This window comes from Sturnus vulgaris, chromosome 11, assembly GCF_052056855.1.
Source record: "Sturnus vulgaris isolate bStuVul1 chromosome 11, bStuVul1.hap1, whole genome shotgun sequence".
Lineage (NCBI taxonomy): Eukaryota > Metazoa > Chordata > Aves > Passeriformes > Sturnidae > Sturnus > Sturnus vulgaris.
Genome location: NC_142253.1, coordinates 16,144,909 through 16,170,318, shown reverse-complemented (window position 1 = coordinate 16,170,318; position 25,410 = coordinate 16,144,909). Strand labels below are relative to the sequence as shown.

General features: G+C 46.1%; 1 protein-coding gene across 2 annotated transcripts; it reads right to left on the bottom strand.

Annotated features, from left to right (window-relative positions):
• Positions 1-575: 575 nt before the first annotated feature.
• HEMK1 (HemK methyltransferase 1, mitochondrial release factors N(5)-glutamine) lies at positions 576-25,373 on the bottom strand. Of its 2 annotated transcripts, XM_014869691.2 has the most exons (11): positions 25,257-25,373; positions 22,418-22,834; positions 21,880-21,971; positions 20,798-20,891; positions 9,559-9,708; positions 7,482-7,546; positions 5,644-5,693; positions 4,293-4,398; positions 3,460-3,555; positions 1,621-1,734; positions 576-1,282 (listed from the first exon to the last, which is right to left on the bottom strand). In XM_014869691.2, the coding sequence occupies exons 2-11, from the start codon at positions 22,676-22,678 to the stop codon at positions 1,246-1,248; spliced, it is 1,065 nt and encodes a 354-aa protein (XP_014725177.2). In that variant the 5' UTR covers positions 22,679-22,834; positions 25,257-25,373; the 3' UTR covers positions 576-1,245. The 2 variants fall into 2 exon arrangements, with proteins under 2 accessions (XP_014725177.2, XP_088027730.1); XM_088171604.1 differs by lacking the exons at positions 9,559-9,708; positions 25,257-25,373 and having other exon boundaries at positions 22,418-22,821.
• Between the last annotated feature and the right edge of the window lie 37 nt (positions 25,374-25,410).

Genomic DNA, 25,410 nt, shown 5'->3' with positions numbered 1-25,410 from the left:
AGGGCCCTGTCTGGACACTCCCACTCCTCCTGAGTGCTCATCTCCATTGGCCCAGCAACTGCTTCCATCTGGACTGGCAGAGCAGACCCTTTCCTTGGCTTGCTTTCCTTCCTTCCCTGGCTAGCTGTGGTCCAGAAGGGAACCTGCACCACTGGAAGCAGCAGCAGCAGCAGCAAGCAGCAGCTTGAATTGAATCCTGCCATTATTTACACTGACATGATGCTGACTGTCCACTTCAGGGACTTCTCTCAGTGCTGTTTCAGGTTGCCCCAGTCTGAGTCACCCTTCCCAAAGGGACAGCCTCAGCTATTCCCACACCTGTCACGAGACTGGGTCCTACTCCAAACTCAGCTTGTCAAATGTTGTGCAGGTCATTTCACCTCCTGTTTTTCAACTTCTCCATCTGCAAAACCAGAGCAGTGATTCTGGCCTTTTCTGTAAAGTATTGCAATTAAATGCCTCATGTGGAATTAGGCATTTCTATCAGTATCAGAGCAATGTGTGGTTGCCAAATGTTCATTCAGGCCTGCCAGCATCTCTGAATAGTTGCAGTGAAATTCTTTTAAGGACCCTGCTCTGAAGCACTGTGTTTATTGCAATGCTTTGACTGTTTCTGGCAGCATCCACCAAGTGTCAAGGGCTGTAAATTCAGGTGCTGTAATATGTGCATTGATCCTTCAGGGACAATCACTCAGCAGGAGTGGGAAACAAAGGGTGATTTGCTATTAAAGCATCAGGATCCTGGAACACAACTGCATTTGAAATGTGCACAACAGTTATGTCCTGTTATACCTGCAAATCCATGTATAAGCCAGGGTTTGGGCTTATCCTCCCATCTGGTCACATTCTATATAAATGTATCTCAAGGCCAACTTAAAAAAATATAATTAAATTCTTTCTAGGCCAAATGGGTGATTTGGCACGTCGGGAAGTTGTATTTTTAATCTGGAGCCGTGAACTCTTCTGTCTTGAGTCCTGAGATGATTGAGTCACTTTAGCAGAGCAGACTGAAATGTTTGATGCAGTTCCCTGAGGAAGGTGAAACACTTCCACATGCTCAGCTGAATTTCTGCATTTCTGGATGAGGTCTGTGTCAGGAAATGAGGGGTCTGCACTGCATGGAGAGTCCAACACTCTGGAGAATGGAGATTCCTTTCACAATGTAGAAGGAGTTTCCAACAAGCTGTTCAGCTGGGCTCAAGAGCAAAAAGCATCCTGCAAGGAGAGTTATGTCTGACACAGTTGTCAGCTGCTTTGTTTCTGGATGCGCAGAAACCTAGGCCTGTGGGAAGAAGAAACACCAGAGCTTTAAGTCTCACTAGGGACAAATGTGCCTCTACCTCCATCCTATAAAAGCAGTAATTTTCCAATGGCAATAACCCCAGCAGAGCCAGTCACCCCATCAGAAAAATGGTTACCTGTGTCAGAATCTCTGACTCAAACACTTGCCAGGCTGTCTCAGGATATCAGAAGGCTGAGATACTACCAGGGACCCCTGTTTTATCAAAGACTGGCTTCAGCTGTGAATCTGCTCTGGGTTCACTCAATACATAAAGGTGCAGGGACATATTCTACAAAGAACACAAAACCTCAAAAATGCAAAGGCAAAAAAAGACTTACTTGCCACAAAAGTCCTTGTGAGTGGCACGGAGGGTGAGCTGTAAGTCTGGGTGTACCTGTAGCCAGTGCTCCACCATATTTGGATGCCTGGGATCAACTTCCAGAAATACACTCCTGAAGAGACACATTTGGGAGTAGAACTGAGGAGATGCACATTTAGCTTGCTAAACTGATAAAAATTAAGATCTTTCTGTATGACTCTGGCCAGTGCAGGAAATTAAAAGGTCAGTAAACACAATGCAATCCAACGACCCTAAACCAGGTCATAGCTGTCCACATAAGACAGATCCCAGCTGCCTCCTTCAGGGCAGAAAGTATTGATCCTGGGGGGAATTCCATGTACTCCGTGTGAGCAGTTAAAGCCTTGTATTGAGATGTAATGAGCCCTTCTGAAGCTCACCCAGAGATTCCACCAGCAGTGTGTTTCTGAAATCCCCAATGATTTGAGGGCAGAAGGCAATTTTTATGCTGCAGGAACACTGAGCACTGGCCTGGCAGTCTGAAGTCCCTCTGTGTATAAGCAGTGAGACAAATGAAGCACAAGTCAGAACACACATTCTTCCACAGTAAATGTCTCCATAAATCAGTTATGAAAACAACACCAGCATTGAGGCCTACACAGAACTGATCAAATAACCTCAGTTAGGGCACCAGGACCAGGCCTGGACACTGCAGGCTACTTCCATGTCTGCCAGGCTTTATGACACTGGCTCATTTCCCATGTCCCCTCCTGTGACAAAGCAGAACCACCCCAGCTCCCAGGCACGAGGAGTGATGGAGCTGGTTATAGCCTGGGGCACAGCAAGAGACATGTAACAAGCAAAGGACACAGGCCAAACCCTGTAAAATGCTCTCCTGAGAACTCTTAAAACATCCCACACTGAATACTCCTTACAAATTCACCCGGCTCACTACAAGCTGGGTGTGGATCTCATTTCTGACCTTAAAAAACTTCCACTCCTCAATGGGGCTCCACGTTATTAAACAAGCAAAAAGAGAAGGAAAAGAAATAATCTTAACAAGCAACCCCACAGGACCAGTCTCTAATGCTGGGAAATTCTGAGGAGCATCTTCTGCTCTTGTGGTCATGCAAAACATGAGAAATGAATTCTGCATGCACTATGCCTCTCAATATTCCCATTCTTCTTCTCAAAACAGCAGAATTTCAACGACCTCTCTTATGGTGGCCAAATGTTAGGAATATTCAACAGGATGTGTGAATACCCTGGCACATGAACAGTACACTCAGACTTTTGGGTATCAGCACGTTGATCTTCAAAATGGATCCCACATGACAGAGAATAGGAACAATCAGTCTTGAATATTAATCATGGAGAAATTTAACATTTAAGAAACTATCCCTGACTGATCTTTCTCCAGGGATATTCAGCATTGTATACTGGTACAAAAAAAAAAAGTTTCCCCTAATGAAAGGGTGGGAGAGAAGTGGAGATTTACATCCAATCTCAGAGTTCTCCATTGCTTCTGCTGCCATGAGTTAGTCACCTTGTAAAGCTCCCCTGCTTTCTGCACTCTCTTTCTTGGTAAGTCTCTTCCATGTTCTTTTTGTTACTGCTTTGACCTTCAAAGACTCTCACTCCTCTAATAACCAGGAAACACCACCAACAGCCAAGGAAAGGGCTCATACCACTTTATTAACCAATTGCAAGCTAATTTTGCTTACACACACGACATTTTAAAAACTGCTATTATCAACTGGGGCAATGAGAGGACAATTGGCAGCTATTTTCCCTCTTCTTTGTTTTCATACAGGGAAATACAGAATTTACAGACGTGGATGGGTAAAAGACATGAAATTCAAAAGAAGATAGTTCTTACCCAGAAGCCTTCAGAAGAGAAGGAGCCAAAGCCAGAATTGTTTTAATGACTCTCATGCCATCATCTCCCCCATCCAAGGCATCAAGGTCCTCATAGCTGGAGTGAGGGAAGAAAAAGACATTTGACAGCAATTCCTGTGGGCCTTGAGACTGCATCACCCCATCAAGAAAGGTGCACCTGACACACCTGAGCTCCAGTGCTCCCAGAGCGGGTGACAGCACTCACCCTTTTTATGGGAAATACAGGGAGGGAGAAGGCAGCTACCACTGGGCTGAGAAACCTCACATTTAGCACAAGCAGAAAACATCCCTTGAAGTATTTCTGAAAATTAGGTGCCAACTGTAGCTGGGATCTCACAGTTCCTGCACATACATCTGTTCTCTCTAAGCTGGCCAGAGAGTGAGAGTGTTGTACAGCAAGGCCTTGATTGATCCCTGACAAACACCAGCTCAGGCTGTGGCTAACCCAGCAGGGCCAGCTGGGATGCAGAAAGTTCAGCCATCAGAACCTCCTCTGGTCCACATCTCATACAGAGGTGGGGGCAGGACTTTCTCCTCACATGCATGACAATCAGTTTTGGATTGGGAATTTGCTAATTTCAAACCGTGTGCTTTTTCCATTTTAATAAATCTTTACAACACTTCCTGCTGCTTCACGTCTGTAAGCAGTATCAAAGCAAGCCTGTATTATTAAATCCCAAATAAACACACCTATATTTTGCATGTGTATATTACATTTCCATGTTTTGTGTGCAATGGTGTGTAGTACAAGGAAGCAGACAGAAAACCTTGCTTCAAGGAACAAGAGAGGAAAAAATCTCTTTGTCTGATTACCGGAGGATTTCTGCATCCAAGGAAGCCATGTCTTCATGGAAAATATACGGGGGGTTACTGACTATGACATCTATGGGGCCCCAGAGCAGCAGCTGTTTGGCAGAACCTAGAAAAGAAGAAGACTCACAAGAAGCTCTCAATCCCAGCATCTTCCCTATAAGCTCCCTGTCAAGACTCTCCCCAGGAAATTGTTTCTGGGTACATGTAAATATGTTTGGCTCTGCTTAGTGATAATAAAATTTTATCCCATTTCTTTCTGCAATAGCCTGCCTTGATCCCTGTCCCAGAAGTGCAAGAGTGATACAAAGGAAAGCACAGATAAAGTATCATTTTTTCCTATCAAGAAACCCCTCTGCTTAACAAATCATGTTAAAAAGCACAGGGGCTTGATGCCCTAGAGCTCTGTGTCCACCTGGATCTAAAGCAACAACCAGAACTCAGAGAGCCCACAAAGGCCTAAGTGGGAGCTCAGACTGGCTGTCCAGATGAACATCCTTCCTCTTACACAGCTACACCAGGACCTCCAATGAGCTGCAGAGCCAGGGCCCCTGAGCAAAAACAACAATGGGCTGTTCTTCTGCAGACCAGGAGCAGCTCCCTACACTCCTGCTGCTGTCTGACACAGGCCAGCCCTGAATCACACCTCGTGGAACCACCTGAGTGTGGCACTGTCCTCAGGCAGCCTCTTGGCACAGGGCTTTCAGCTCTAAGAGATAGCAGAGTGCCAAAAACAAGTGTCAGAAAGGTGTACTAATGAACCACAGAGCTGCAGCTCCTGGCTCCACAGCTGCTAACAAACAGCCAAGCACTATCGACCTAACTGGATAGGCCCCACCAAATGTTAGTTTTAACTGGTTTCAGCTGGCTCTGGGGAAGAAAAGCATCCTTTCCTGGTTCAAATAACCTGATTTCAGGTGAATAAGGTGGGGCATTTAATCCAAGCTAAACATACGGGCTCCCTCTAACATCAATGGAGAGACAGGCATGTACATGCTTACCTAATACCTCCATGCCAGCATGGAATGAATTACACTCCTTATGTATTTGCCTTTCCCCAGCAACAGTAAAGAGCACCTGGACTCCCAGCTCAGACACAACCTTGGGACACCTAAACCCAGGAACAATTAACTTTCTGATATAATCAGAGACTTCTGATTGCTGATCATCTGCCCTGGAAATCTCTGCAGGGAAAAGCTTCACTGTCTCACTTCTTACTGATCTTTTTCTCTATTAACTTCAACATTCTTCTGCATCCCAGAGCGGTCCCTAGGCTGTCTCTCATACCTCCCTCCACCCATCAAAGACAAAAAGGGAAAAAGAAAAAGGGGATTATAACAGTGAAAACAGTTACTGTGTGAAACATCTTGGTGGATGATGTGAATCCTTTCTTGGAGTTGCAGCCTGTAAAATTCCAAATGCAACAAGAGAAAGAAGAAAGATTAGGAGGTGTATTTGTGTTCATGAACAGTACATTCTACAAACAGATCATTAAATGTTGCACCTCTTATCTGATACACGTGTATTAACTGCCAAGATCTTCCCAGCATATTCTCTCCTCCCACCACAGTGGCCTTGTACCCAAGTTCTACTCCCTTTGCTGAGGGCCCGTGGTCTTGCCCTGTCAGGACACACAGGCACCAGGAAAGGGAGGGATTCCTGCACTGTGTGCCATGTGGCCCAGATGGATCTGGCATTGGGATTGATCCAGTAAGGCTCATCTAAGCATTGAGAGAACACAGCTGGGATAAGGGAGCTCTGGAAAGCAGGCAGGATCTAAGCTGGGTTCAGTCAAGCAGTAACACAGCTTATCCTGCTGGCTTCTCTCCCAGGAGCTACAGGGCACCATGCCAGGGACAAGATCACAGAGATGCAATGAAAACATGCATGGAGAAATATGAAGCTCTCTGACATGGTATTTATACTCCCTCATCCACTCTTGAGCCAACAAGCAATATTAATAAGCAAGACAACTTTCCCCAGAGGCCAGAATTATAGTTTATCAAGGAGACAAAGATCTGGCCAGCTTTTATTATATCTATGAAAAATTGCAACAGAATTTGATTCGACACTGACACATTAGGAGGAAACCTCTGCTCCCCATTCCCTGTAACTGGGCTAGGAGGCAAAGGGTAACAGTGAGGTGACCAGTTTGGGAAGGGCTTGCTCCTATCAGCTCTTCAGACTCACACACAAGCTGGGACTTGCAAGAAGTGAAGAAATGCAGCCCAGTACAGCCAGCACCAGAAGCAGTCCCCCCAGTGCTGGCAGCAGCTTGGAAAAAGAGGGGTATGTGGGTCTGTAGACAGAAATCTCAGTTAATGAGTACCTCTTGAGACTCACAGCTGTACTGTGACTCCATGAGAAATAGCAACAGGAATTCTTTCTGAGATGGCTCTAATTAATGCCCAGGGCTCAGCAGTTACTGAGGACATGAATGCAATCTGGACCTCATTTGACAAAGCCTACAGAGACTCAGAAGCATACTGGGATTCCAGCTCTGGGCTTCCCTGTGGTAGTGACAGTCCAGAACAACTGGACAGAAGAACCAGCTGAGAAACCAGACAGACAAGTCTCTGACTTCAGCACAAGGTGATTGAGCCAGCAACTCTGAACATCCACCCTGCCACAGCACAGGAGGAATTGCACAGGATCCAGCAGCACCATTCCCACCAAACCAAGACTGCAGGGAGGATGCTGAGGGATAGCACACAGCACATCAGAGGAAAAGTGCTACCTGACTGTGCAAGCATTTCTGGAGGAGCAAGGACAGAAACAAGCCCAACAATAATGATTGAGGGAGCCAGAGAGAAGGGCTCAGAATACACTTGTCCTTAACCTCCTAAGTGACACAGACATTCCTACTTCAGTCCTGAGCTTCCCGAGTTCACAGGTAAGGGTAAGAGTAGTTACCAAAAAACACTTTGAAAACCCTTGAGAAACAGCATGTGAGAACCACTGCTTTATTTAGGCTGCTGTCTTTGCAAAGCACATTCACAGGCCAAAGAAATCCACTCTGGTAAACATAAGCTGCTTCTTTTCTGAACTGTTACACACTTAAGAAGCTCAACAATTAAACATTTTCTGGTTTCCAGTGGTGATAAACATGAACCACATGTACAAGTATTGAGGACTCTTGGTTTTTCTCAAGGAACAATTTACAAAAAAAATGAGTAATATGTGGTCTTGTACCTATGTGCATTCTCCCTGGTGAGATCCACAGCAGCCTCCTCTTTATCCATGGCTATGGCTCTGCTCTGGAACAGAAAACAACAACAAACCCCACTAAGCAGGTGTTGTAACATCAAGATTCCTAAGCAGACATGCTCTGCCAAACATGCAAGATCAGAACTGACAAGAGACTGCTCACTCTTGGCTCCTGACAGGAACAGCTCCTGAGGAATGCATGCAGGGCATAGCTGGGATCACGAGTGATGTGTGCAAGGCACTAAGGTGACTGAAGGCTCTCTGCAGCACAGCCAGCAGCCCACCAGAACAGACAACAACAGAGCCACGGTGACTCACCTCACCTGATCCCTCCCTGCTCCTGGCTGGGTGAGACCCAACACTGGCTAGTCTGGGCTAAGCACAGGCTGCAGGAAGGTCACATTGTCGGATTTATCCTCCCTAGCACAGACAGGATCCCTCCTGACACGAGCACAACCACTTGGACACAGATTCTGGCATTTTCCATCTGTTATGCAGACACCTTTTACCCAGTTACTCCACTGCAGTCCTTACACCAGATTCACTGCCTGTGTTGACTGCATGTACTTGACTGTGTGTCAAGTATTTGAGAGCTCTCCAGCACAATGGTAAGAGACAGGGCTCCACAAAGAGACATTTGCTTGACCTTCAATTCCACCTTGGGAAAACCACAGGCAAAGGCCTAACTTGGCTTTGCTTTGCTCAATGTTTTTTAAGCACACATGCTGGTAAGGATTTACACAGAGGACACATGCTTGAAGGAACTGCTTTGCATTTAGAGATGATGGTGTGATTTGCCATCATTCCTAAGGGGATTCATTTCATGGTGCCAGGCCAGCACCTACATACATGAAGCTCACCCTTAAGGTGAAGGACACAGCTGAGACCATAAACGAAAAGTTGCTGCTGTTTTCTCAGTACATTTGTGCCAAATTCTGCCTCAGACACTAAAGAGATTATCCAGAGTGTAATTCCACTTAGCTGTCAGTGTGGCTATCACTAATTCTAATCAGTCAAGGCTCCTTACTTCCCTGGGCACAGCAGTTTGGGCTGGGAAAGGACTGTTATGAGTTACAGAGACAGACTGACACAGCTCTTTAAACTAACAAGCAAGGAAAAACGCATAAAGCTCTTCTCCTAGCTCAGGAAATCAGAGCATATACTCTGAAGTCATGAAGCTCAAATATTAACCTTCTCAGGACACTGGGAAGAGAAACATCCTTTCCATTAGAGGCATCAACCTCTAATTCTTACACAGCAGGGCTTATATTTCTACAAGAGGAGGGGCTGCCACAGAAATTCTCATTCCTGAGAAGGAACTGGCTGGTCTGCAGTTCTGAGGAGAGTGGAATACTCTTCCCTTGACCACATGCAATGAGATCTTAGACTCATTACTCATTTTCTTGACCAAGAGTATCTCCATAAACATGTTACATGCCACAAGAATCAGGGGCAAGAAGGGCTTTGCTCACTCAGCTCTCAGTCTCCTTCCTACTCTTTTGACTTTGTTCAGAAGCTGTGGGTTGTTACTAGGGATCAAAAGACTACAAAAACATGGTTTGTCAGTTGTGGCAGTGAGATTTCCTTGTCTTATTGATCCCAAGTACAGATACTGCTATGGTAATCCCTTTCCTGTATCATTTAGTGTTCAGTTTCCTAGAGACAACACTTTTGGTTCACAGCAAGGTGGATTTTAGAGATGACCACCCCATAAATTCCACTAATAGAGTTGCCTCAGTCCCTCCTGTCCTCAGCCCAGGTTACTATCTTAAACCAACACCCACCGGTGCTTCAAGGTAAGGTGATTATTAGTGAGCTGCAGCAGCTCAAGAATGAGCACATTCACTACTTCCATTCTCTGCTATTCCTGTAGACAGATGAGGAGGGGGAGAAATTCCCAAATATCCCTCCTCTACCTATTAGGAACTTAGAGAGCCCATCAGAGACCTGAGCTGCCAAAGTTCCATCAGAGAAGTTTGTGATATCTCAGTGAAGGTGAGCAGAGTGGGACTGTCCTCTAACACAGGCATCTATTGCAGCAGGAGTACTGAAGGGAGCTCACCTGTGGCAGTTTACAGAGCAGACTCAGAGCAATTGCTCCAGAGCCACAACCAATTTCCAGGATCACAGGATGAGGAACGGGAACCGGGAAACCGAGGGCTGAATTCTCACATTTCTGAAATTCTTCCTCCACAACTAAAGAGACAAGATCCTAAGAAAACAAACAAACACAATTACTAAGGGAGCTGTTTTGACTCATACCTTTGTGATCTGAGGACTGAAGATTAAATTTCTTGACTCTGTACCAAATGAAATGTATTTTTGCTGCTAATTTTAAAAACACAGATGGTAGTAATGGAACTGACATGCCAGAAGTCACTTCAGCTCCATCTGCCCCACAGGATGCTTTGATTAGTAACCAAATCCTCAGGATACAATCTCCCACAGATCCTCTGAAATCTTTTAGCACTGTTGGGAAAAACAATAACCAGACAGCTGGAGCACATTATCTTCTGCAACACCATTTACACCAAAATTTTGGCTTTTAGAATTTGTAAGCTTCAAAACTCAAGATTTCTACACAATCTCAATATAGTAGGTGATCAGGAGGCAGTTGCACAGTTCCTAATAGCATCTAAACCAGTAACCCAACCTGCAGATGAGTTACTAAATGATCCAAATAAGCAGGTCCCAGATTTCAGATTGTGGACTCCTACTACATACTGTTGCTATAAAGTCACGTGGAAAAGATTTTCAGTCATGCTCCTGGATCTGTATGCAGTTCTGCCATATCTGCCTCCTCCCTCATGTCACTCTTTTTTAAATTCCTTTGCCATTCTATATAAAATCCAACACAGCAGGAGAGGTCTCAAAGATTTCTAAGGTTTGTAAAAATGAGATGGAAGAGCAAGCACACATGTGCCTCCCTCTGACTGCAGCATGAACTTCCTTTGTTAGTCCCTGGAGAAAACTGTAAGATAGAAATAAATCTTATGAACACCTTGAGAGCATCAGCAGCTCAAGCAGGTGCTCTCAGCTCCCTCCCATCTTTGTGCTTTCAGGGCACAACAGCACACACAGGCCTTCCTGCCCTAGATGTTCCCAACATGGCTAGGGTTCTCCACTTGAGAGGGCTGCTCTTGGATCTCTCCTGTAAATCCAGAAAGTTTTAACAAAATTTACAAAAAATAACTGGCATAAGCTGGAATATTTAAAAGGAACAAGTCCTGGCAGGCAGGTCAGCTTCTGTTTTACTTTACAATGGCTTTTTAAGGAGCCTGAATTAGACAGGCTTGTGCATAAGGGCAGAAGCCTTTCCTTGGATCTCTCACCCTAACTGGGGTGCAGGTTAAGAGATGCCTAGTGCAAAGCTGCAGTATTTCTGAAGAGATTCATAGCTGCTGGCCATCCTTCATAGCAGGCCACTCCACATGTGCAGTAAGTGGGAAGGGAAATGCGGACAGGTACAAAAATGAAGTGTTCAGGTAGATGAGCTTTGATGAACCATCCCTAGAGCAGGCAAGTTTGGGGACTGATATCTAAATATACTCAGTCAGGGATGGGCAGCCACATCACAAATGCCCTGTCCTGGTCACTGTGCCATTACTGGCATTACCCTCATATGGGAGTTTAGTTAACAGTCTCCAAAATCACAGATTCCTCACGGCTGCTCTGGGATTCCTTTCCTAGACAATTATGGATGAAAACACTCTCACAGGCTCCCAAACTGGAGGAAACTATTATAGGACTCAGACAGCAAAAGGGAAAAAGAAACACCTGATCCACCCACTTCTGTGGAAAGTGGCCTGGGCCATTCAAACAGCTCCAGACGAATCAGCCTGAGAACACTCGGGCACTGCAGGCAGCCAGAGAACGCAGCCACAGCTGCTCTGGCCAAGCAGGTGAGGTGCTGAGGATTCCAAGACCACAGAAAAGGCACACAAAAAATTCTGCTTGGCTATTAAATCACTTCTTTAAATACCAGCCATTTCTGGACACTTACAAACATTTCCTGGAAATCCCCACAGTAACTCAGAACCATCTGTTCCCAGAGTAGCACAAGTTACTGATTACAAATGTCCAAATGCGACTTCCATACACTAGAACTATTCTAACCATTTATTAACTTCCTTAAGGTTTATCATTACTAATTTCAAGCTTGATGGGTTTTAATGGAATGCCTACTTTATACATTCCACAGTGAAAGCATTTTAGTGTGCTTGCCAAAGCCCCTATTTGAACATGACTGATTTCAGGTTTTACCACATAAAATATAAATAAAATGGGATGTTGATATTCCTTAGGCTTTTATCCTGCTTTCTGACTGCCCTACCTCATTGTCTATATTATTTCATTACAATTCTTACTGAGGCAAAGGCTGGTTTTCTCATAATACACATTTACTATAACAGTACAAAAGTAAAAGACATAAAAAATAATGGGACAACCTAAAGGAATGGCATCATTTTCCAGACATTAGTACCTCACTACAATAAAAGGTTGAATAATTGTTTTCAACCTGCTTCACAAGCAAAGAAGATGATGTATTTGAACTGGCAAACAATCAGGAAAATCCAGCAACCGTGACACAGAGTATGTCCAGTCATCCCACTCCCATTAGGTTTCAGGAACGGTTAAATTATCAAAAATTGTTTTGCAACCATATTAGTGAGATTTTGCTCAGTATTTTTCATCTTCTAGCAAATGATCCAGCCAAAATCTCTGCTTCTCCAATCACACCATCACCTCCAAAATATCACCACTGGAAATTGATAAATTACAGCACTTTGCAGAACACAGCAGAGCCCCTTTCAAATCTCATCTTGGGAGATGAAGTATTTCTGGCTGAGTATTAGAGTGTTCATACAAAGACTACAAAGTATCCTGAAAGCCAGATATCCCCAACCTCTGCAAAAGAATCCAACTGGAACCATAGCTGGGGAAAAGCAACAGAGGCAAATGGTGCTAAAAAGAGGTGCCTGGGACTGGCACAGAGAAACTAAGACTGGGACAACAGCAACTGGCCAAAAGCTGGGTAGGATACCCCATGTCTTCTCGGACTGAACAGGTTCAAAGCAAAAACTCCTGCTAATAGAATGCCAACTTTGCCAAAAGTCATTTTAACCATCAGTTTGATCACCAGCTTTGAAGGCTGAGATATGAAATAACAAAAACTCCACTGGGAAATAAAAGAAAGCACTTTGTGACCCAGTTCCGTATTTGCCCACAGCATGCCAATCACTGGGTAGAATGAACTCTCAATTGTGGAGTTATTAACATTCAAATTAGTGCTTACAGTATAAGTCATTATTGTCAGTTACAACCCATTCTACAACAAAAAAAATTCTGTGAATCAGTGCTACAGGTACTGGCAGAACTACTTTCATCCTGGAGCCTGGTGTACACACTGGTATCAATGTGATAATTGTGTTAGAATGGGCAAGTAGACCATTTGGAAGAATTTTTCTCCTCTACGCTGAGCAAGAAGCTTCTTCTTGCAGCAAAAGTTTTGGAAGGAGTGAAGGGACTGAATGGCAAACAGAACCAGAAAGAATCTAAAATTCTCTGCCCACTTTTGCTAGCAATGGCAGCAAAGTGGAAGGGAAGGAAGGTCCCCCACACGGTTTGGGCAGCCCCACGAGGGAGCTGTTGACAGCTGCATACAGGGACAGACTGCACATTTCATTCCATAGACAGGTTAGCAGAGATGTTCTAACAAGGAGGAGGAAGAGGCAGAAGTCACATGGAAAAGTGCATTCAGTAGCCCCTGCTTCTCCTTGAAGCAAATCTTATGTAGAAGTTTCACCTCAACGTGAGGAAAAACTTCTTTACATTGATGGCGACAAAGCACTGGAACAGCTGCTCAGGGAGGGCATGAAGTGTCCCCCCTGGAGATATTCCAACCCTACCTGGACACATTCCTGTGTCACCTGCTCCAGGTTACCCTGCCTTAGCTTGAGGGTTGGACTGGATGATCTGCAGATGTCCCTTCCAACCCCAGCTGTTCTGTCATTCTGTGATTACCTTGTGCTTACATGTACAGGGGACACAAATATTTGCTTCTCATGCTATCTAACTTCCAGCACTCAAGAGGCTCTCAAGCTTTTGTCTCTCAGCCAAACCACTCACAGGCTGTTCTCACCTTGTGATTCCAGGAAATCTTGCTTCACTGCCAGACTCACCCTAAGTTCACACTGTCATTTATTTGGGTTCCACCCCCTCCCCCCATCTTCTCTGAGTGCAATCAATGCAAAACTTTGCGAACATCTCCAGCTTCCCCTGAGCCTCTGCCTCATCCTCCCACCCACAAGTGTGGTTGCCCAAGGCCCCCCAGCACCCTCTCTGTTCTTACATGCTCTTGGTGTCACCTCTGCCCTGCGGCCAGGGCTCTGGTTCACTGCATTTCTTGGAACTGCAGCTGCACACAGCAATGCGAGGCCAGGGGCTGCCAGCACCCAAACCACAGAGGCTGCACAGCTGCAGCCCAGGCAGAACCAGCACAGCTCAGCTGGGTTCCAGCCCCGAGACAGTCGGGAGGAGGCAGCAGAGATCCCTGGGCTCAAAGGTGTCTGCACAGCTGAGCACAGGGACAGAGCTAAGGGCATCCTCTGTGACAGCCCAGCACCCGGGAATGACCCATCATATGTTCCTGCCATCAAAAAGGACAAGAGAAAGTGAGGAATGGGAAAGGTAAGGGTGGAAGTCACAAACTCCGAGTGCATTCCCTACAAGCACCCTTTTTCCACACCCCAGGGGAAAGCAGGGAAGACAAGGTTCCAGGAGCAAGAGCCGGGGGGCAGGAGACTTTAAATTCCCAGGTCAGTCAACTGCAGAAGGAAAGCATAAAAACCCAGGAAAACCCTGGTAACCTTCTCTCTGCTCTCACACACTTCTTGGGAATGTTTCACTTATTTGTGTGCTTTCCAAAAACTTCTGTTCTCAGAATCCAGGACTTTTCATAGAACCTGATCTGATATTAACCCAGTCACCTCTCCCGTCCTGTTTGCCCACTTGGCTGCCAATCAGCACATGACAAACACCAGGAAGGCAAGCTGCAAACCCAACTCTATGGCAATGGCCCTAGAAGACCCCTGCCACATATCCCACTTCCAAAAAGCTGGTTCATGGGCAGGCAGGGGTTTTGTCCTGGGCTCTTCTGCCTGGCACCATCGTAGGAAAGAGAAAAATCACAGAATATTCTGAGCTGGAAAGGACCCACACGGATCATTGAGTCCAACTCTTAAACAAATGGCCCATGTGGGGATCAAACCCATGGAACTCTCACGGTAAATGTATGGGAATTGATCACATGAGTAACTCCAGAAGAGCCACTGATCCTGAAAGAAAAGGTGGCATTAGCAATGACACACAAGCATGTTCAAGCATAGCTAACACTGAGGAAGGGGTTTGGCTTTGGTGACACAGCAGCAGCTCCTCATGTCAGGGCACAGGCCACGTGCTGCTTCATCTGTTGGAGCAGAGGCTGTGACAGCACCCCGAAATGACTTTACCAACAGGCAGCAACCTGTATGTGCTCATGCCCAAGAGAAATGACCACAGCTGCTCCATCTAAATTTAGCCATGTCTGAGGGGCAGGAGTGGATCCAAGTCGCTGTACACTGGCCATACCTCAGGTGTCCAGCACAGAGCTCTAGCCAGGCACACCTCTCCAGAAGAAAGGTATTTTCTTTCTCTGCAGATACAGGCATTGACCATTGCCAGACACAGCATCTGGACAGACGCACTAGTCTAGTTTGCTAATCCCTAGCTCTAGTTATTTGGATGTTTGAAAAGAGTTTGACAGAGGAAATGGATTTTTTCCCCCTTCATGTGGGAATCTCCTTGAGTTCCATCTGTCACAGCCATTTTAGAGCTTGTTTTTCTCCAGTTCTAGTCCTACATCCTGCTTTCACTGCTGATGAGCTACAGGAGTCAGCAGAAATGGATGGAAACAGGAGGCTCTGTCAATCACAACAGGGAGATTAAATCCCCCCAAAAAACACAGGCATTAACAACTGAAAAATCTTGTATTTCTTACATTAGAAAAGTCTATATAAGTTAACCTGGAGGTCAGGTTTGTACGTGACTTAAAAGAACAGCTGCTGCTTTCCCTGCCTTCAGCACAAATTTTAGCTTTAAATTTCCATTTTTCAGTCTGTCCTGAAAATCAACTTGGAAGTAATTCTCTGCACTAGCAGAGTCTTGTTTTCTTGCATAGGAAGCCAGCAGAAACTACCACCACAGTTCATCTTGGCCAGTCATCCAGGAACAACCCTGTTTCTTCCATCATTTCTTTCTGAACAAGAATAAATCTGTCCGGGGAAAACATTCTGTCCTGATTTTCAAGTGGCCAGCAACAGACTCTTGCTACGCTGTTTCAGCATTTAATTACACTCTCTGCTGAGATAGGCACCTTTTCTTCTGCATTTATAGTGATTATTATACACTTGTCTGTGAAACCAGAGGGACTTCAGTTTTCAAATTTCTGCTGTCTATGCCAGATAATTTACCCCTAAGCTTGTCTTTGATGAGCTAGATAGTCTTCAACAACACGGCAGACTTTTTCAACCTATTAACCCACGTACTGTTTTTTCTCCAAATCCAATTTTCCACTTCTCCCTCAAGTAGTCAGTAACATAACTGGACATAATAGTTCTGCAGCTTTTCCTCTACTGCAATATTCATTATTTAACGCTGCTACATGCACATGGCACTCCCCTGTCCCACATGCAAGGATCCCATCAGTCCACTGGGCAGCAAAAAGTGGGTGCTCCTGGTCAGCCAATATCCCTAAGATACTGGAGATCCCAAATCTTTCTCCAAGCCCTTCTGGCAGCACAAGTGCCTCAGCCACAAGGCACAGGCTGCTCTATTTGTTTCTCTCTATATGATCCTATTAAAACACTTGTGTCTAGCTCAAAGGGCAATTCCAATTGTTCTGCAGCAACAACAGGCTTCCCTTGTGACTTCCATTCCCCAGCCTCTGTGCCACAGCCCACCTGCAGAAAATACTGCTCTCCTCCAACACACTGATGAAGTATTGCCTGTCATATGGGCAAAATCTGATCTGTGAGGCCAGGCCACAACAGCAATGCTCCACCTTTAGCACATTTGCTTACAGCTCTATTTTGACAGAGAGCAGATAATTTTTGATTTATTAAATAATGCTCTACTGCATTTATGTTTAATACGCCTTATACAAGTCTACACATATTTCAAGAAAGGACCTTAAGCCATGGGCACTACTAACCTTCTCATTTCTCAAACTGGCAAGCCCTTTACACAGAAATGGGAAGCAGCCTTCCCTTGAAGAGACAACTGCTCAGAGGCAAAACTATGAAAAAAGCCAATCCTCTGACTCCTGATTAATGGCTGTATTCTCTAGACAGTATGACCTTTAGACCTTTCCAAGAAGTATCCATCTGTGGTGAAGAAATTAGGGAAATGAAAGGACATTTCTGCATCAAAGGATTCCTTTCAGCACTGATTGGAACAGAAGATATGTCACTGCTTTGACATAAAACACTGGAGAGAGAAAGAGCCCACCCTGCAATCTGTTTATTTGCATACACAGATCACAAAGGGAAAATTCTCCCTTCTCTGTTTGCTGGACCTTCTTGAAAGGCCAATGATTATGTTTATCTAGAAATTAAACTTCATGAAAGGTTTCTGTGAGCCAATATTTGACTCAAGTGCTTTCACAGAACACCCCACACAATGAATGCCATTCCACAGGCAGGTGCAAGTAAACAGCATTGACTTCATGTTTCAAGCATGCTATCATGGGAAAGAAACAACTTATTTTGGGAGACAAGCAAAAAAAGCTTAAAAGTCACAGGTGGAAAAAGAATAGACAGAGACATAACTAAAAATTACAAATGCTGCAGTGAATGATTCAAGTATTATACAGTAAAAATGAAAGGTTTTCCTCTATGCTTAAATGAGCAGGCAGCACGGGAAGCAAAGAATACACTTTAACCACCTACATTACGAGATTTGCTGTCACATGATGCCAGGGAGGTTAGACACAGACAGACTCCAAAGAGGATTAAACAAATCAGTGGGGGTCAGATCCATTTGCAATTATGAAGCAGGATGGCCCCAAATCCAGCTGTGGCTAAGAGTAGTTCTTAACTGCTGACTGTCAAGAGAAGAAGGGACCCTTCCACACCCACCTTTTCTCTTGTCATTTTTGCTATAGGAAGCACAAAGATGGCCATTTTTGCTTCCACTGAACAATTAAGCCTTCTGAGAAATCCTGGACTAAGGGATAGGAAATGGAAAGGCAGGAGCTCGGTGAGCCTGGAGCGCCCTCTGCGGGTACCAGGCGGGTATCGCACAGCCCAAGCCAAAACAGTCCCCAAGGAAGCCATGGTGAGATCAGAGAGCCCGCAGTCACCCGGACAAAAAAAGGAATGACATATCCATGGCTGCCAGAATTCTCCTCCTCTTCGTCCTAGCTCTCCCAAAGCAGGGCCTTCTAAAACTTTGCAAGTTCAAAAAAGTATTTGCTTTGGGAAAAGATCTTTCTTCTCCATTAATAGTGAACGAGCAGTATTGAGACAGGAATGCCTTGACATCACAACAATCATTTAACAAAGATAATTCATTGTGCACACCCCATAACTTTGGTCCAAACATTCCCCAGTGCAGAAGCCTGGCTCTGGTGCCACAGGAGGCAAGCTGGGAGGATGCTGAGCTCCAAAGGCCTTCACAAACCCACTCAGCACTCGCAGCAACAAAGCTTTCCTCCCAGCAGGCCAGAGCTTGAACAGGAGCTGCTCTTTCCCTGCTTTTGGCTGCCTGTCCCCTCCCCAGCTGGATTCCCATGGAACAGAAGAACAAAGCCACATGTGCTGCAAAAATATTCCCAGAGGGAGAGAACAGGAGAGGGCTCAGCTACCAGACAGAACTAAATAGAGGACATGGGGGCAAATTTCACACAAGACAGAATTAAGCAGACAAGGAAGCTCCTCTCTCTGCATGTGTCTCTGTCCCCAGGCCTGAAACAATGCTCATGGTTTGGGTCATGCTGTGTTTAATTTCATGCCATTACCCAAAGCGCTGGGAGCAAGAGTCACAACCTTTCTGCTGCAACCAGAGAACAACATGTGCGTCATAAACATGGCTCCCCTTCTCCTCACACTCCAATCAACACACAGGAGCACCTGTAGAAGCTACTTACAGAAAATCAGGAAGAAAATTTTGAAGCTGCCTGTGCATCTGCACTAATGAGTCAGTTTAGGGAGTCACATTTTCTCAGCCAAAAACAAGACACGTGGTTTATGTGTGCAGTCACAGATAAACTTGAACCTGGGATGAACTGCTTCCTAAAGAACAATTATTATTTACAGAAATTACCTGGTGAGAAGTTTCAGCACTACTGGTTTTAAGAACACTGCAGACAAATTCTAAACAAAAGGAAGGCAAAAGATGCAATGAACTTGAACATTTCTGAAAGCAGGTATTTCCACTGCAGTTTTCAAGTCCAGTGAAGGCTGCAAAAAATTTCTCTGATGAAACAAAGCACAGACAAAGTCCAACCCAAACACATCACACAAAGTCAGATATTACCAACCTTTCCTTCCAGCAGAAGGAAAGGATGTGGACACCACTCTGTGCACAGGTTACACACAGGACACAGCTCCTGGAAGCAGCACAGTCTACAGTCATGTCCTGCCAAGTGCTGCTGAATAGCTGGATTTTGTCCCCATGGCTCTCCTGTCACAGGAATCTCCCCAGCACATCAAAGGCAAACTCCCCATTGCCCACAGAGCTCCACTCCTGAATCATTATCATAAACTTCTGGTCTTCTGTGATAAATGTACTTGTGCCTTCATAGCAAATTAGATAATAAAACAAAGTTTTGCCAGAGACGAGGTTTGGGTTAACCTGTTTACACTCCGTTTTTGCACCAGGGTATGCTAAGTAGTTTCAAACAGCACTGCACTCCAGTTTGGGCCAGCAGAGATGCTTTTACCAAAATCAGGCATGTGGGCTCAATTAACAACATTCTCAAACACTGGCCAGCCCAGCTTCCACTCCACACAATAGGTCTTTGTTTTGAGCCTGGCACTGCATTAGGACAACCAGAGCACAGCTCCAGAGGAAGCCTCACCAGCAGATATTTTGACCTGCAGAACACACAGGTTCTCCCTGATTTCAATGCTCCCATTGCATCCACGAACTAATTGAGATTTGAAGGTTGGAAATACTCTCTTGAATCATCCAGAGCAGAAATATTGTTGACAATAGCAAAGCCTACCATTGCTGGCTCCAACTGGAAAAATTATTCCTTGGAGCTCCATCTCCAAACTCAATCACCACAGAGTGATAAACCCAGACCAGGCAGAGAGCTCTCAACTTCTCTGGACACAAGTGTCAGCACTATGATTTAGGGCTCAGCAGATTCTCAATGAGGTGCTGCTGATGCCCCACACCAAACCAAGACTCTGGTTCTAAATATGCTTCCTCTCTGTGACTTGAGAGGATGTCTATGTTGTAGCTGTGCTGATTCCCACTAAATGCTCTGGAACCCCCTCACGGATTTTAGTAGCACCCTTTTCCTCCAAGGGTAAAACAGAAGCGCAGGTTGTCTTTGTCCTTAAATTTTTGTTTAACTTTTTCACATTACAACAGGCAAACAGTTAAAGAAACAACTACTAGACTGAAACAGGTTTAAGCTTCTGCAACTCATAAATGGACAAGGTAAAAAGACCACTTCATCTCCCGAAGTTAACACAGGCTCCAAAAGAAAACAAATTCTCAGAAGGTAAAAAACCCCAAACCAATCCAAAATAAAAATAAACAAGAAAATCACCTCGAAAATCCTAAGCCCTATTGAGGACTAGTAAACAAAGTTTCCTTGCCAGGATGGCCCATGTGCTGAAAATGAAAGCTAGGCTACCTCTGCTGGCAACCTCTGGACAATGTTTAGATTCTTGTATGCACTAAGCCACTGGGATATAGCAGCAGATGTTTTGAACTTCTCAGGAGTCCTTACTATAGCAGAACTAAGGAAAGCAAAGCCACATGCTTCCACCAATGGCAGTTGATTTCTATGTAATGAAGGGATACATCAGCTTGCAACATCCATCCCTCTGAGGCAGGAGGCAAAGGTTACCAGCATCAGTTAGAGATCACAAGCTTTGAATCGCCCCCGTCCTAAAAGAAGAGATCTCATTTCCTCATCACTGCAGCATCACAACATACAGGATGCCTTCACAACAATACCCTGACTGTATGGTGTCATGTAACTCTCACATTCAAGCTCGCCCCCAGCACATTCCCCACATTCATACCTCTGTTTCAGGCCGTGGAATAAACACTGGGGGTCTCATCTTCAGGGTCAGGTCCTGGAAGTCCCACTCTCCAAGCACGTACTGCACTGGCATCCTGCGGCAGGCAAACAGAGCGTGAGCTCTTTGGGACAGCGCTGGGTGACAGAGGCGCTCTTGTGCCACGCTTAGCTCACTGCTAACCACAGCCCCTGCCCAGGGACAGAACTGCATGAACGTTGTGCATGTGGGAGTGCAGGGGAAGCTCCCTTCCCACAGCCCAGTTTGTTATCAAGCACTGGAATTGGGAACTACAGGTCAGTCAGCCTCACCTGGACACCAGGGAAAGTGATGGAACAGAGTCCTTGAGGCTGTGTCCAAACATGCCAAGTGCAGGAAGGTGATTGGGACTGGTCAGCATGGATTTACAATGGGGAAATCACTCCTGAGTGAGATGATAGTCACCCACGACACAATGACCAGCTAGTGCACCAAAAACACATCTTGACTTTCCCTAGGGTTCTGACACTGTCTCCCATAACATCCTCATATACAAGCTGATGTAGTACAGACTGGATAAACGACGTGGACTGGAAACTGACTGAACTGGCAGGCTTGGAAGGCTTATTTCAGCAGCACAAGGCTCAGCTGAAGGCTGAGTCCTAGTGGAGTGCCCTGGGATCACTATCCCATATCATCTTAATGGTGAAGGGTGAAGGGACAGAGCACTCTTGGCATGCCTGCACTGAGAGAGAATTAACTGGGAAAAGCAGGTAACAGACTAGATGGGTATGCAATTTTCAGAGAGATTTCTGGAGAAATGGGCTGACAGGAATCTCATAAAATTCAGCAAGAAGTAATATGAAATAATAATAACTGGGGAAGAATAACCCCATGCACCAGCACAGGCTGGGGCCTGACCAACTGGACAGTGGCCTTGTAGGTGGACAAGTTGTGCCTCTCACTTGAATTACCATAAGAGATGAAAGACCACCACAGCACAGTTACTTGACATGTGAGCTGCCTTCCCTCTGCTGCCATTCTCCTGGCTGCTTTTAGGCTGAAGGAAGGCTCTTCAAAGAACAGGTACAAGAGGATGCTCCTACCTTTGTAGCCGCTTGTGGCTCAGCTGCTGGATTTGCTCCTGCTGCAGTGCTGTAAGTGGAGTGTGGAGGCTTTTGGAATCCAGGCTCTGAAACTGAAGACAAAGTCACTTCAAAACATGCCCACCTGTGCCACTGGAGGGCATCCTCCAGTGTGACACAGGATGCTGACAAACAATTGCCTGGGACTGCTGGAAACCAGTTGGAGAGCGATCAGAAGAACCTATCTGCATGTTTAGAAACAAACCTTTACAACTGTTCTTCTGCTACTTTTTGAGGTTCACAATAATAATTAAAATTAAGAATCGCTTCATCAGGCAAGTCAGTGTGGATGTTTACATTACACTTCAGTGTCTGCAAAAGAGAGCTTTTAAGAGACCCCTGAGTGTTCTACTGGCAATAATAAACTACCCCTCATCCTCTCTGCCATCTAAGGGAGGATAGGTTGTTCTGCTTCCTCTAAATACAATTAAAAGGTAAGAGATTCAACCAAAATGAGAAAGTGAGAAGCATACACATTATTCTTTTCCTATTACTTAACTGTTTTTGCTCCCAGGACAAATGACACAATATATTGACTGGATTCTCGTGCTTCGGGGATTCCATTTGTCTCGAACACCTTCTGCCAATACTTGACCATATCAGTGGCAGTCACAAGCCCAGGCCCTGCACTGCAACTCTGCCTCAGGAACAATTGCTTTGGACTGAGGACAGCACCTTTACTCAGAGTCCCTTGCCCTGGCACACACTGAGGTGGGAAGCTCAACAACTTCCTGAGCAGTGGATGGGTGAGGCATCTCATTGTGGCGAAGTTTCTGGCTTCCACACTGTTCCTTGTTGACACCTACTGATTTGTCAGTGCTGAAATTCACCTGGTGCTACCACAAGTCACTGGCTAAGCACCAGCTGACCACAGTCAGTGAGTTCTCCACAGGGCAGCATTTGCAGCTCTTCAAGGCTAGAAAACAAGGCAAGAGAAGAGCGTGAATTCCTCGGACAGGTTCCCCTGTGACAGAATGCAGACTGCTTGCCCTAATCCAAGCCCACAAGTACAAAACCAATTACTCACACCGTATCAGTAACAAAGGACTAAACTCTAAAAGAGACTCGTGACACCAACCAGCTAAGTCACTAGAACCCACTTTTTCCCAGAGCAGCCCATCTCCAGAGGTCAGAAGGCAGTCTATACCCATGGCAGGGCAGAAGCGAGCTGCCCACACACAGGCACAGCTCTCCTGCTCGTCCTTGGTCCCAGAAAGCCACTGACACACCAACCTTCAGTTCCAGCCCTTGGCTGTCCACTCCACAGGTCGGTCACCCTGGTTTCCCTGTAGGAAGAGTGTCAGTCTCTCCTAGATTATTTCCTTTATTCCTCTCTCTGTTCATAAACCACAAGTTGGAGGTTGGCAGGGATGCTCACAGAAGACCTGGACTTCATGGATCAAGGGTCTTTCACACTGTCACCATACCCAGAGGGCAAAAAAGGGGGCATAGAGCCAGAACTGAACTGCTAAGAGCAGAGGAACATACACACAGTGTACTAGAAGGAAGACAAACACTTGAAAGATGGGAAGACCAGAAAGGACAAACCCTGCTAGAGGGAAGTCGGTCTCTTAAAGGAGAGAAGAGGCAGAGCCAGACAGAGGGAATAAAAACAAACAAGATGACTGCAGTAGACAAAGGAAATTAAACCTTACAAAACAGCTGCTGCATATCACACTTGGAACTGTTCGAGACAAACAGAACAACAACAACAACACTTTCCTGCTGTGATCCATGAGAAATGAGGGCCCCTTTCCTTTCTGACTCACAGTCCCTGGAGCAACTATGGGTTTTCCCTGAGTACTCATTGCCATTCCTCTATTGATGGCTTATTTTCAACACTGTCTCAGAGACGCCACCATCTCCTCTACTCAAATTTCTCAAAAAAATCACCAAACAAACAACTAAATGCCGCTCCTGAGCAGCTGGCAGCTGCCCCCTAGTAATGCTGCTGCAGGGAGAGACAGGGGGACCAACGTGGCCCCAGACTGGCAGATGCTGGCACCACAGTCCTGCTCCTGCAGCACAGGAAAACCCTGCAACAGTCAGGCCTCCACTGCCATCCTCTGTAAAATCAAATACAGCCCAGGGAAGCAGCAGAAGGAATACCCTGCAGCAAAGATCTCCAGATTGTCTTACCTGCTACCTCCTGACAAAGGGATGGATGCTCTATGAGCCCAAGGATCTCCTTTTAACCATCTGCATTACTCTCAACAGAGAGACAAACAGCCCCCATGAAAACTTGCCTTTATGTAAAGTCTGGCAGCTATAGTACTTATTTGGGAAGCTTCCTGCTCCAAGGCCCTGTTTACTGCTACAAGAGAAACACTAAAAGAATAAAACATTAACAATCATTAGTGTTCTAAGGGAGGCAGAGAAGACTTTAATTGGCTGTGGTTGAAACAATTTGCACAGAATCACAGAATTGCTGGGGTTAGAAGGGACCTTTGGAGATCATCCAGTCCAACTTTCCAGCCAAGGAAGGTGACACAGGAACACGGCCAGGTGGGTTCAGCGTATCTCCAGAGAGGGAGACTCCATGAGACACTTGAGCAGCCTATTCCAGTGCCCTGCCACCTTCAGTGTAAAGTTTCACCTCTTCCTAATGTTGAGGTGAAACTTCGTGTGTTGTACTTTATGGTCATTATTCCTCATCCTGTTGCTGAGCATCACCCTCTTGACAACCCCCCCTGAGATATTTATATGCATTAACGAGATCCCCTCTCACTTTTGTCTAGACTAAACAGGGCCAACTCCTGCAGTCTCTCCTCATAAGACACAATATCCAGATCCTTCATCATCTTTGTTGCCCTCTGCTGGACCCTCTCCAGTGGCTCCTTGTCTCTTTCAATAAAGAAGACCAGCTACTGACGTGAAGCCCCTGCATGCTACTTCTTGGTACAAATACCTGTCTGCACACAGATAGGAAGCACAGTTCCTTTCCCCTCTGCAGTTTGGTCCTTTCAGCCCCAGCTGCCGCTCCCTGTAGCCTCACACGTGCACACGTGGCTGTGGAAAGGCCCGGCCACACTCACAGGCCTGAGCAAGGGCCGGAGCTCGCACTGTCCCAGTCCCGTCCCAGCTGCTGTCAGTGTCCGGCTGAGCCAGCGCCGCACAGCCCCGCGGCCACACCGGGGAGGGCAGCCAGGACCCGCGACCCGCGACCGTGAACGGGCCGAAATGAGCAGCGCCGGGACCAGAGGAGGCTCCTCTCCCATCCTTTCAGCTTTCCCTGCACATGCAGCACCATGAGCACGGCCGAGGGCTCCCTTCTCCTGAGGGGACGAGAACGGGCCCGGGGCTGCTCTGAGGCGAGCGCGCGCACAGCGACGCCTCACCTCATGGCTCCCGGCATGGCCGAGGCCACAGCCGGCTCCCAGTGGGGCTGGGGCCACAGCCGGCTGTTTCAGGGCCGAGCCGTGAAGCAGCAACCGCGCACAGAACCGCTCCCGAGCGCACCGCCGGCCCGCCGCCGCCGCGCGCATGAGTGAC

Bases quoted from the DNA above. Each gene is read 5' to 3' on its own strand.
- HEMK1 (XM_014869691.2), bottom strand. From the start codon at position 22,678: ATGAGATGCCTCACCCATCCACTGCTCAGGAAGTTGTTGAGCTTCCCA. The intron at 4,399-5,643 runs GTAACTGTTTTC...CTTCTTTTCTAG, and splicing joins CCACCAAGATGTTTCACACA to GTTCTGCCAAACAGCTGCTG. The intron at 1,735-3,459 runs GTAAGAACTATC...GTGTCTCTTCAG, and splicing joins TCTCTTCTGAAGGCTTCTGG to GAGTGTATTTCTGGAAGTTG.